The sequence below is a fragment of the Podarcis bocagei genome (genome assembly GCF_964188305.1).
Source record: "Podarcis bocagei genome assembly, chromosome: 1".
Lineage (NCBI taxonomy): Eukaryota > Metazoa > Chordata > Lepidosauria > Squamata > Lacertidae > Podarcis > Podarcis bocagei.
This window is the reverse complement of record NC_138125.1, coordinates 72,999,682-73,012,184: the sequence shown is the minus strand read 5'-3', so window position 1 is coordinate 73,012,184 and position 12,503 is coordinate 72,999,682. Positions and strand designations below refer to the sequence as shown.

General features: G+C 48.5%; 1 protein-coding gene across 1 annotated transcript in view; it reads right to left on the bottom strand.

Annotated features, from left to right (window-relative positions):
* The window catches only part of PDE3B (phosphodiesterase 3B), a 56,514-nt gene extending 52,501 nt beyond the window's left edge, over nt 1-4,013 (bottom strand). Inside the window, exon 1 of the mRNA XM_081166732.1 lies at nt 2,740-4,013. Within this exon, the coding sequence (XP_081022858.1) occupies nt 2,740-3,768 (1,029 nt within the window). The 5' untranslated portion in view covers nt 3,769-4,013. The remainder of the gene's footprint in view (nt 1-2,739) is intronic.
* Nucleotides 4,014-12,503: the final 8,490 nt, after the last annotated feature.

Here is a 12,503-nt window from a genome sequence, read left to right as displayed (position 1 = left end):
CAAATAAATTAACTCTTAGACAGCAGCTCCTTGCCCATTTATTTGACAGTAAGCCCCAATGAACTTAATGTGATTTATTCTGTGCAGATACGTACAGGATTAAACACACAGTGTACTGCTTTAAAAAGTATAATAATAATAATTTATTATTTATACCCCGCCCATCTGGCTGGGTTTCCCCAGCTGCTCTAGGTGGCTTCCAACCAAATATTAAAAACACAATACAGCATTAAACATTAAAAACTTCCCTAAACAGAGCTGCCTTCAGATTTCTTTTAAAAGTAAGATAGTTGCTTATTTCCTTTGACATCTGATGAGAAGGCATTCCACAGGGCAGGCACCACTATTGAGAAGGCCCTATGCCTGATTCCCTGTAACCTCACTTCTTGCAGTGAGGGAACAAACACAAGGCCCTCAGTGCTGGACCTCAGTGTCCAGGCTGAATGATGGGAGTGGTATACAGGACCGAGGCCGTTTAGGGCTTTAAAGATCAGCACCAACACTTTAAATTATGCTCAGAAACGTACTCGGAGCCAATGCAGGTCTCTCAGGACTGGTGTTATATGGTCTCGGCTAGAAAGCTAGGAAGAGATATTTGCACCATTAAGATCGATCATATGCATATAATATAATATACTGTATTATTAAATGGATTTTTTAAACTTGCTTGAATCTCCCTGCAGAAAGAAGGGAGTGTACTTTAAAAAACTACATAAAATTAGTTTAGTACAAACTTCTGGCATAATAAGGCCATGATCTGAATACTAAGGTAATGGGCTACATTAAGAGTTACTAACTGATATACAACACCTATTAACTCCTTTTGAGCAATATGAATTGGCTTTTTAATGTTTAAAGAAAAAAGCTAAAGAAAAAGGTGTGGGAATTAAAATATTCATGTTCCTCTATTTGCAATGTTTTACGCTAAAAAAGCCCTATATACAAAGGGCATTTACTATTATTTATACTATTATTTATTACATTATTTACTATATTTATTAGTAGGCTACTTCAAACATCTGACTACAAAACTATTTCTGAAGGCCTGCTAATAATCCTATGCTCTATAACAAAGATGATACTTTCAGTTAATTTCTACTTTATTTAAAATAAAAATGCAATGTAAATTTCCTTTATCATAGTAAATATGAACAAAAAGTTTTAGAAAACCAAGCAGTAAATCTTAGACTGTGTTCAAGAACAGCTTGCTGGAGACACACAGAGCTTAAGATTTTAATCAAAAAATACAATCACATTACAATAAAACAAACTAAGCAGCCATACAGTACGTTTCTAAGTTCCAGCATATCCATATGCTTTTTCACTTCACACAAAACCTCAGTATAGAAAAGCTTGGTGTCTGAGAACTAGACAGCCCAACCATATATTGTATATGTTTACTCAGAAACCAGTCCTACTGATTTCAATAGGGCTTCCACTACTGTATTTGTGCATAGAATTGCAGCCTTAGGATACACATTGATAATAAGTTTCTTGATGCAACATAAGGTGGAGCCAGTTCAATAGAAACTCCTCAGATGCTTTCTTAATTTGTTACTGGCCAATTTTTGTGTGATAGTCAATTTTTCCAGTTAGGAGGAAATCCCATACTAGCTGTCAACTCTAAAGTTTTTCCAGCATCTGACTATTTCTATTTGGGGTATTCACTTTGCTGATGCAAGATAATGTATTATGCACAAGGTAAATTACAGAAGAATAGAAAAAAATGTGCCCACTAAAAATCCCTTCAAGCACAATTCCTGCTGACAACGATGGCTTGATTCAATCACACATACACACTACATATGCCAGTTGTTTCCTATGACAGTACAGCCAGTAAATGCTTTGTCTCACTTCTGAGCTGAATTTCAGCTTTTCATACAACAAATGTTACTAGCTTAACATATTGAAACCCTATTCTCTAATGTTGATACAGGATTCGCAGTATTCTTTCCTCAGCCTTGTTTCTTGGCACCATATGAAACCGTTATTAGTCCTCTATGTTATCAAAGCATAACAGGTTGCCTCTCAAATTCTGTTAAAATGCTCCTTTGTTTTTTTAGTACGTGAAGCTTGCCCAGTTTGCTGGATTTCAATGGATCAAACAATAAGCAATGCTGCATGAAAAACTCTGAACAAACATCCTCTTCATTGGCAAAAGAATTCTGTTTGCATGTTCACACTTTCCCCCATCCTTCTCCATGGCACTACCTGGCTAATTCCAAAAGCTCCATGGTTGCGTGGAAATTCAGTTTGGAAATTCATACTAACTTTGCAACTGAAAAGTCTTTCTTTCTGTAGAAGTTACTGACCCAAAATACATCACTTCACAATTTTTGCTGTCCTGTTACAAAGTCCTAATAAGGTTTCATTTTATGTTCCCATGTAACTGAGCATGGAGCATGCAAGTTTTCAAAAGGGGTAGAATATCAGGAAGCACAACAAATAGTCAAGTAGCACCTCAAAAGCCAATAATATCAGGGCATACAGAACTCTTGTTGTTTTTCCTTCCGCAGCTCCCTCTCTGGAAGTTTATACCAGGAGACTGGAGTTCTAAGTACAGACCAAATCGGAATGTTCAGTTTCACCCCGGATTTAAGATAAACCTAAAGCATCAAAATAGTGGCCTGAGCGACTAGCAAACAAACTGCGATCTTCTTTCTCCAGCGTCCCTGGTGAGGCCAAAGTTTTCTGTTAGAGAAAAGTTACCCTTCACCTCCCTGCCGGAGGAAGGCTTACCTGTTCTCTGGAAATGCAAGGCAACGAGGGTCTCCTGAACATTTTGCAGCTCCCATAGTAACTGGTGGACGTCTCCCCCAAAGACACGCAGCTGGATCTCCTCCGGGGTCGGATCACGGGCACTTTTTCCTCTGCTGCGCCGCTCGGCGACTTGGGGTAAGGAGACTGGCGGTGGTCGTGCGGCGGCGGCGGCTGGGGCTGGTGGTGCGGCTGGGGCTCCCGCCCGGGCGAGCAGCAGCAGCAGGAGGCGAAGGCGCAGCGCCGTCCGCCCAGCAGCGCCAACAGGCACCCCGCCACTCCGACGGCGCCGGACAGCAGGGGCCTAAGGGCCGGGGCCAGAGAGCCCAGGCTGGAGAGCGACAGCAGCCACACGAGGGCGGAGAAAACCAGCAGCAGGAATCTCCTGCGGTGCCCGAGGCTGCGCTGCGCGAGGGTCAGCCCGGCCACGGTGCTCAGCGTGGCCAGCAGCCGGCCCGCCAGCACCTGCAGTTGGGCCGTCGGGGGGTCGGGGGCGCCCTGCTCAGCCGCCTCCTCTCGGCAGGGGAAGAGCAGCGCCGCCAAGTCCCCCGCTTGGCAGCACAGCGGCAGCGCCAGGAGCCACCGGGGGCCGCCGGGCTCGTCCCGGGCCAGGTAGCAGGTGAGGAAGAAGAAAGCGCAGGCGAGGGTGAAGAGCGGGCCCAGGCACTGGCCCAGTCCCGCCAGCGGCAACAGCAGCGCCCCCGGAGCCGCCGCCTTCCTTTCGCCCTCGCTCCAGGCGAGCCAGCACGAGAGCAGCAGCGCCGCCGAAGCGGCAGCCAGGGCGCCCAGCCCCACGGAGAGGGAGCCCCGAGGGCAAGCGGCCCGGAGCAGCGAGACAGAGCCGAGCGGCGGGCTCTGCGGCAGCGGGGTGGCGTGGCCCTTCACGTAGCCGTTCCTCAGGCTGGGCTCCGCGCCGGCCGGGGCAGGAGGAGGCGGGCTGGCAAGTTTGTTGTTATGCCTGTGAGGAGCGAGAGGGGAGCAGGAGGGGGAGGCTTCTTTCTCTTCCCTCATGGTGGTCGCGCGGGAAAAGCGGGAAGGCCGTCAGCTTCTCTTCCCTGCGGGCTTTGCCTCGCTCATCTTCGTCGAAAGAAAGGCACGCGGAGCGAGGCGGCGAGCGGAGCCCAAACGGCGGCGACGGCAGAGGCTGAGAGTCCGGACTCGGAGCATGGTGGGTAAAAGGGGGGAGGAGGGAGAGAGAGAGAGAGGGAAAGGTAAAAGTATCTCTTTCTCCCTCGCTCGCTGCGCTCCCTCAGAGGGAACTCGCGGTCGCCTCCCAGAGCTCAACGGCTGCAACGGTCCGTTCGCGCACGCTTCCACGCTCTGAGAAATAACGACTTTCAGGAGGGTCCGGTGTGGCGAACGAAGTTTTGCGCCGCCGCCGCCGCGTGAAGTCACGTGGAGGTAGGCGACGAAAGCACCAACGAAGTAGAAAATCCGCCACGCGCCCCCCCCCTCAAGGACAGTTGGATCCTAGCGGTCGGAGGTGGAGGGCGGCGGGAGGCCGAACAGCGCACGAACTCAGAACATATTGGCAGTAAAGCTGCAGTTCTCGCCCTGCTTACTGGGGAGTAAGCCCCGCTGATTTCCGTAGGACTTGCTTCTGAGTAGCAGGGCCAGCATGAGGCAAAGTGAGGCGACCGCCCGCCTCGAGTGGCAGGTTCCACGGGAGCAGCAGACCCGGGAGGGAATGGCAGGGGCTGCCCTCTGAAGCCCCCTGGTATATCTGCAGCCACCTGGCATGGTTCAGAGTGGGACCCTTCTCCCTCCCTGCCCCATGACGGCCTTTGATTCCCCTTTCAACTGACTGGTGGGGTTGATTTGATTTTCCACCTTGGTTCCTGATGTAGATCTTCACTCAAACCCCTTCTTTCCTGGTCTGGGGGGGCACCATTCTGTGGTTCATCTCAGATGCCAAAAAGATTTGGGCTGGCCGTGCTGAGTAGAAATGGATAGGCATGTGCAGTTCATCCCACTGAGTTCAGTGGGGCATAGATCCAGGGTAAATGAGTACAGAATTGCACTTTAAATGTCAGGGATGCAACACTTTTCGTCTCAGACCTTCACACTGGATGCTTCTCTGTTTCACCTTTCTTTTTTAACATGCAACTTTTATTAGCTTAATATTTTTGTCTCTTAAAGTGTTGGCAGTGGAACAAACAGACGTTCTTACTATGAAAAGTAATTGATTAAAATGGATTTTAGATTAGGCCCCTCATTAAAACAGCATTTTAGACACAGCTGGTAAAAGGTCATTTTCACCATTTCGTTCCATCTTCAGGTCTAATCTAAAGCCCAATAAATTATCAGGATTCAAGAATGGGTAGGGCTATGCAACAAGTCTAGGGGTCATTCGCCATAAAAATAATTTCCATTTAATTGTAATGATGCATACACCTTATACGTTCCATATGTTATCCTCCCATTTTATGGATTCTGCGCTTTCCCTTGTAGGAAATTAGTGCTATGCATTTCACAGCACTGTGCAATCACCCTGCACAAGAACCACCAGCTGGGCCTTATCCATTCAGCTTAAGACTTAGGCAAGTTGGTATGTCAGGAGGTGTTTTTTTAAGGTTTGGGGGTCCCTGGCCATTCATGACTTTAAGCAGAAATGTAAGCTCCTTGAATTGGGCCTAGAAAAATAATTGTTAACCAGTGTAATCATTTTGGAATGGGAATTTGTGTTCAGACTGCTCCTCAATAGCACTTTGGCTGCCATATTTTGCATTAGTCCGTTTTTCAGGATCAGCGCCAAGAACAAGCCCTCAAATGCTGTTACAAAGGGGATCGGCTTCCTGATGAGGACAGTGAAAGATATATGAATGATGGTGACACCCACCCTCTCTCCAATCTGTGCTGATGCTGGATTGAGTACCCTTGGGTGCAAAGCTGGGTCAAAAGTAAATCACCCAGGTCTCTGCAAGTCATACCAGGCTGGTCCTTTATTAATGTTTTCTTCAGGACTAACCCGGTATTTATCAATAACACTGTCAGAGAACGAGTAACTAACATGGCTACTCCATTTCTGTGAGCTGGGGATCAGCTGACACTGGGTAATGGCTTTATAATAGCTAGCAGAGGCAGATTTAGGGCAGGGTGACTGGTTACTCCACATAGGGGCCAAGAGGGTGCCTTCCCTTCTTCCCAAAGCTCTGGACTTTAGGAAGGAGGTGTGAGGGCTCCTAGAGTCTTCTTGCCTCCTACCCAAAGCCTAGTTAGCACTTGACCAACTTTGGGAAGGAGGTGTCAGGGCTCTATGACCTGCCAGAGCCTCACGACTCCTTCCCAAAGACCTGCAGGTCCCTTATATGCCTTGGCAGGGGGCAGGTGTTACATTTTGGCCTTGCACAGGGCGCCATACTACTAAGGTAAACTCCAGTAGCTAGAAGAATACTAAGGTCAACCCCTTTTTACAAGATCTGAATAGTTTCTCCCCAAACCATATCTGCCCGTACTCACAGAGATGACAGCTCCTTGTTCCACCCAACTACTTCCCTTCCCTAGGCACATAAACTAACATGTTCCAAAGATGGGGACTCAAAAGACCATTATCTTAATGCTCTTAATGATATTCCCAATTTGAACAAGATGTTATTTTCACTTCTGCAGGTAAATTGATCCTACCAGGGAGCTCAGCTACACTAACATCTCACCAAGACAAAAATGAGACAATGTTAAAAACAAAAACACCCTCAATATCCACTTAGCAACAAATTCTGCAATTCCACCCGTTTGTGTATAAAATACAAACTACAAACATTTTAGTAGCACAAGTCATCTTCTCTCATGCTGTAGCTGTAAAATACAGCCTATGTACCATTTAACAGCAGTGTTAAAAGTTGAAATACATAAAAAAAATTAGGTTTTTACGAAGTTCAACAACAGTATTCCTAAAGTACAGAAACAGTGCATACAAAGTGCCTATATTTCTCTGTTTGCAAAATAACTCTTCCCCCAAACTGCCCATGCTTAAAATTTGATTCTGTTGATACACACCCCATGTGTAAAGCAACCCAGAATTCCTGCAATTTTAGCAGCCAAGGTCTGCCAAAGCATAGACATAACTCTTCTATTTGGTGTCCATAGTATACTGCAAGGGACGCGGGTGGTGCTGTGGGTTAAACCACAGAGCCTAGGCCTTGCCGATCAGAAGGTCGGCAGTTCGAATCCCCGCGACGGGGTGAGCTCCCGTTGCTCGGTCCCTGCTCCTGCCAACCTAGCAGTTCGAAAGCATGTCAAAGTGCAAGTAGATAAATAGGTACCGCTCCGGCGGGAAGGTAAACGGCGTTTCCGTGCGCTGCTCTGGTTCGCCAGAAGCGGCTTAGTCATGCTGGCCACATGACCCGGAAGCTGTATGCCGGCTCCCTCGGCCATTAAAGCGAGATGAGTGCCACAACCCCAGAGTTGGTCATGACTGGACCTAATGGTCAGGGGTCCCTTTACCTTTAGTATACTGCAAGAAATTCTCTCCTAAACTCACCTGTCAGTTTGAGACTGGACGCTGTGCCATTATCCCATTTACGCAAACAATCCTGATCCTTTGGTCACCTAAATCACACATCTAGCTGGCACTCATGATATGCAGCTGAAAATGTCTCCAGAATCAACAGCCATACAAGTGTCTGTTTCAGGAAGGGCACTGTGCCAATCTCTTTATGTAAACTGCCTGGTACACCTAGTACCCAGGCAGCCATGGTGAAACACATAGAATATAACTGTTTGAAAGCACAAAATTTTCGAACCCCTCCTACAAATGCCCATTCCAGAGAGGACACTCTGGCCCCCTTTCCATTTGTAAAGGCAGCTCAGAATATCTTGCTCCTGGACTATCTTTGAGTGGCCACTATTGGGAAAGGTTAGTTTTGATTTATATAACCATTCAATGCTTAATCTCAGCTAGGGTGGGCGGTCTCGAGCAGCATTCAGGAAAAAAAACACTTTCCATTGGGATTGACTTTTGGCAGTCCTGGGAAATAGCTGACATGGTGTGGGGGGCTATTTCATACTTATCTGCTTTCCATTTGATAACTCCACTTCTTCCACCAGCTCTATATTCACTTTGGGTGAGAAATTTAGATGGTGGTGCCTCCAGGCCATTAGCTTTTATGTATATACAGAAGGTATCAGAAGCCAGCAGACAAGTGGTTCTCACCTTACTCTGAATTCTCTGCAAACCCCGCCCCCCTTATCTCTAGCCTTTGCCTGAAGATAGCATGAATCCCAAGGGGGATTACTCTTACTCTTAGAGCCAGTGTGGTGTAGTGGTTAAGAGCGGTAGTCACATAATCTGGGGAACCGGGTTCGCGTCTCCGCTCCTCCACATGCAGCTGCTGGGTGACCTTGGGCCAGTCACACTTCTCTGAAGTCTCTCAGCCCCACTCACCTCACAGAGTGTTTGTTGTGGGGGAGGAAGGGAAAGGAGAATGTTAGCCGCTTTGAGACTCCTGAAGGGGAGTGAAAGGCGGGATATCAAATCCAAACTCTTCTTCTCTTCTTTACAAGGTGACCTTTTATTTACACACACACACACACACACACAAAACCACCTTTTAAAAGGAACTCTCTCAAAACTTTAATCTAGTAAAAACTGTTAAAAACAAGTCAATAGTTAAAAACAGTAGGAACTAATATATTGAACCAGTGCAATCTTCATTACAATACATGGCAGGAAAAAATGTTCTTAAGGTTGAAGAAAGAACAGTGAGAAGACTATGAACACCTCCCAAGTAACAAGATTCCACAACTGATGGACCACTGCTAAAAAGATCATGGATATATTGTATTGCCTATTTTTTCATCTTTTTAATAGCTTAATGTATTTATTTCTATATGTTTTAGCCCATCCTGAACACTGGGGGTGGAATAGGCTTGAAATGTAAGTAAAAATTTAATAATGTTTGCATTATATTTATTATTATTTCTCCACTTTTATATACTATTTTATATACTATACTATATATATACTATAATGTTTCACAAAAAGAGTAAGACAATAAAACTGACTGAATATGCATGTGCATTCAACTGTGTAATGGTATTTGATCACCCAGGAGATTGCAGTTGCAGAGATAAGAAAAGAAGAGTCATTCCGTTGTCTGGAGAGGTCACTTCCTGGTTCTCATGAAGAAGCCGTTTTCAACAAAGCCCATCAACGGAAGCGCACAGTTGTATTGAGGCAGCATCAGGTGTTAAAATTTTGTATCCCTAACAATTTTGCGCCCAGGGCAACTGCCCCTGTGAGCCCACCCTGCCACGCCGCACCACTACTTCCAACTCTACAATTACCGGTATTTGATTCTATGAAACCATATATCATCTATGAGCTATGAATGGTGACTTACCGAAGGCTCAGTACTGTAAAGCTATTTCTGTTGCAGGTCTGGGACTACAAATGCAGCAGAACTGTCAATCACTAGTAGTCCCCACTAGTGGGGTCTGGTTGCCTTGAGGGGTCTCAAGTTCTACAGGACTGTTGTAGACATTTTACCATTGCCTACATGGAACCATAGAAAAAAATCAAATACACTGTTTTCAGAAATGTCTTTACACCAGTGAAATCTCTGATAATGTAGGCATCATGCATTATGTACTGTCTGAAGTCAGGAATCTGTCAAAACAGTTGCAGAGGAAGGATGTTTCGATGCCAGAAGCTGTCTCCCTGTTGTCAAGGCAGGATCATATTTCTGCTTCCAAAGCAGATGGTCTTGGAGCAGAGGTGACTAAGATGGCGCTGCCAAAGAAAATGTTTGCTGTACATAATGTTGAATTGAAATAACACAAAGCAGTTGCAGCCAATGCATTATTCGGTAGGTTGGCAAACTGTAAATAAATGTGAACGATGTCAACAGGACTCCCAAAACTAAAATTCACTCTAAAAAATATTATGAAATACAATAACTTGGCTGGGTATATTATACCAAAGTCATTTCCTGTATTGTAAATCAGAAGTTAAGTATTAGCACAGACTTCATACATCTACAGCTATCATCTTATACATATAGCTGTTTCTTATCAATGGCAGATACAGTGGTGCCTCGCAAGACGAAATTAATTCGTTCCGCAAGTCTCTTCGTCTTGCGGTTTTTTCGTCTTGCGATGCACGGTTTCCCATAGGAATGCATTGAAAATCAATTAATGCGTTCCTAGGGAAACCGCCTTCAGACCAGGTCCGGGGACAGACTGTCCCCGGACCTCTTCTGAAGGCTGGGGGGGGGGACAAGGGCTTTTCTTCCCACCCCCAGCATTTTAAAAAACCCTGGGACAGCGGAGGACTTCTCCGCTGTCCGGGGCGATCTTAAAATGCTGGCGGGTGGCATTTTAAAATCGCCCCGGACAGCGGAGGACTTCTCCGCTGTCCGGGGCGATTTAGAAGCCCCTGGGAAGGCAGGCAGGGGGGACAAAGACTTTCGCCCCCTGCCCGCCTTCAGAAGGTGTTCCCGCCCCCCGCCTAACTTCGGAACAGCTTTCCGAAGTGGGGCGGCTGGGCCAGGTGTCCCCGCCCCCCCCGCCCCACTTCGAAACAGCTTTCCGAAGTGGGGCGGCTGGGCCAGGTGTCCCCGCCCCCCCTCCCCACTTCGGAACAGCTTTCCGAAGTGGGGCGGATGGGGCAGTGTTCCCGCCCCCCCTCCCCCCTTCGGAACAGCGTTCCGAAGTGGGGCGGATGGGGCAGCTGTTCCCGCCCCCCTCCCCCCTTCGGAACAGCGTTCCGAAGTGGGGCGGATGGGGCAGCTGTTCCCGCCCCCCCCTTCGGAACAGCGTTCCGAAGGGGGGCGGATGGGGCAGCTGTTCCCGCCCCCCCTCCCCCCTTCGGAACAGCGTTCCGAAGGGGGGCGGATGGGGCAGCTGTTCCCGCCCCCCCTCCCCCCTTCGGAACACCGTTCCGAAGTGGGGCGGATGGGGCAGCTGTTCCCGCCCCCCCTCCCCCCTTCGGAACACCGTTCCGAAGGGGGGCGGATGGGGCAGCTGTTCCCGCCCCCCCTCCCCCCTTCGGAACACCGTTCCGAAGTGGGGCGGATGGGGCAGCTGTTCCCGCCCCCCTCCCCCCTTCGGAACAGCGTTCCGAAGTGGGGCGGATGGGGCAGCTGTTCCCGCCCCCCTCCCCCCTTCGGAACACCGTTCCGAAGGGGGGCGGATGGGGCAGCTGTTCCCGCCCCCCTCCCCCCTTCGGAACACCGTTCCGAAGGGCGGATGGGGCAGCTGTTCCCGCCCCCCCTCCCCCCTTCGGAACACCGTTCCGAAGGGCGGATGGGGCAGCTGTTCCCGCCCCCCCTCCCCCCTTCGGAACAGCTTTCCGAAGTGGGGCGGATGGGGCAGTGTTCCCGCCCCCCCTCCCCCCTTCGGAACAGCGTTCCGAAGTGGGGCGGATGGGGCAGCTGTTCCCGCCCCCCCTCCCCCCTTCGGAACAGCGTTCCGAAGTGGGGCGGATGGGGCAGCTGTTCCCGCCCCCCTCCCCCCTTCGGAACACCGTTCCGAAGGGCGGATGGGGCAGCTGTTCCCGCCCCCCCTCCCCCCTTCGGAACACCGTTCCGAAGGGCGGATGGGGCAGCTGTTCCCGCCCCCCCCTCCCCCCTTCGGAACAGCTTTCCGAAGTGGGGCGGATGGGGCAGCTGTTCCCGCCCCCCTCCCCCCTTCGGAACAGCGTTCCGAAGTGGGGAGGATGGGGCAGCTGTTCCCGCCCCCCCTCCCCCCTTCGGAACAGGTCCTCTTCTGAAGGCTGGCTGTGGGCGAAAGTCTTTGCTCCCGACCGCCAGCATTTCCCTATGGGCTTTCGTCTTGCGATGCAAGCCCATAGGGAAATTCGTCTTGCGAAGCGCCTCCAAAACAGAAAACCCTTTCGTCTTGCGGGTTTTCCGTCTTGCGAGGCATTCGTCTTGCGGGGTACCTCTGTACATTTTAATCATCATCCAAACAGTCTCCCAGGTGCCTTCTCCAGTGTTTTAAAATGTCATTCTTTAGTGGATGATGATATACAAAAATTCAGAACTGTAGCCAGATAAGCTAGGATGATTAAATTTTCTATACTTAACATTTTGTCCACAATTATATTTGCTGGGCAACATGAGAGTGGGGAGAGGGCTGTTGCACTCATGCCATGCTTGTGTGCATCCCATAGGCATCTGAGAACAGGATGCTGAACTAGATAGCCCTTTGCTCTGATCCAATACACCTTGTTTTAAATTCCCGAGGCTGATAAGAAAAACACTGACTTTACTGCAGTCTTTGTAAAAATGTTTTTTTCATGGCCCATGCTCTTCTGCTATTTGCACTACACCTTGGCTTGGATCCTACAAACATTTCTGCTTACCATTTTCATTTATTTGAAGTGCATTGATGTGTTTCAGAGAACTGCTACAAGGAACTGAGCTATGCATACGCCACTGTAGAAGCATAGCTGAAATATCGATGGGCCTCATAAATATATATCTTGGGAAGAAAAACAGAATTATTGATCATGATCCAGGCATGCTTCCATGCTAAAAAAGTCTTTTGTGGATGTAGTTCCATAAGAGCCTGCTGAATGAAGCCAATGGCCCATCTAGTCCAGCATCCTGTTCTCAGAGTGGCCAGCCAGAAGCTGCTGGGAAACCACAAGCAGAATTGAAGCACAAGACCTTTATCTAGCTATCTGAGCTAGATTTGCAAAATGAGCTCTGAAAAGCTGCTCTGCTCCCATTCCTTTCACAGCAACATGATCTGAAGAAATCAGGCGAGGTTTTTCACAGCAGGGTGGTTGCTCAATTAAAATC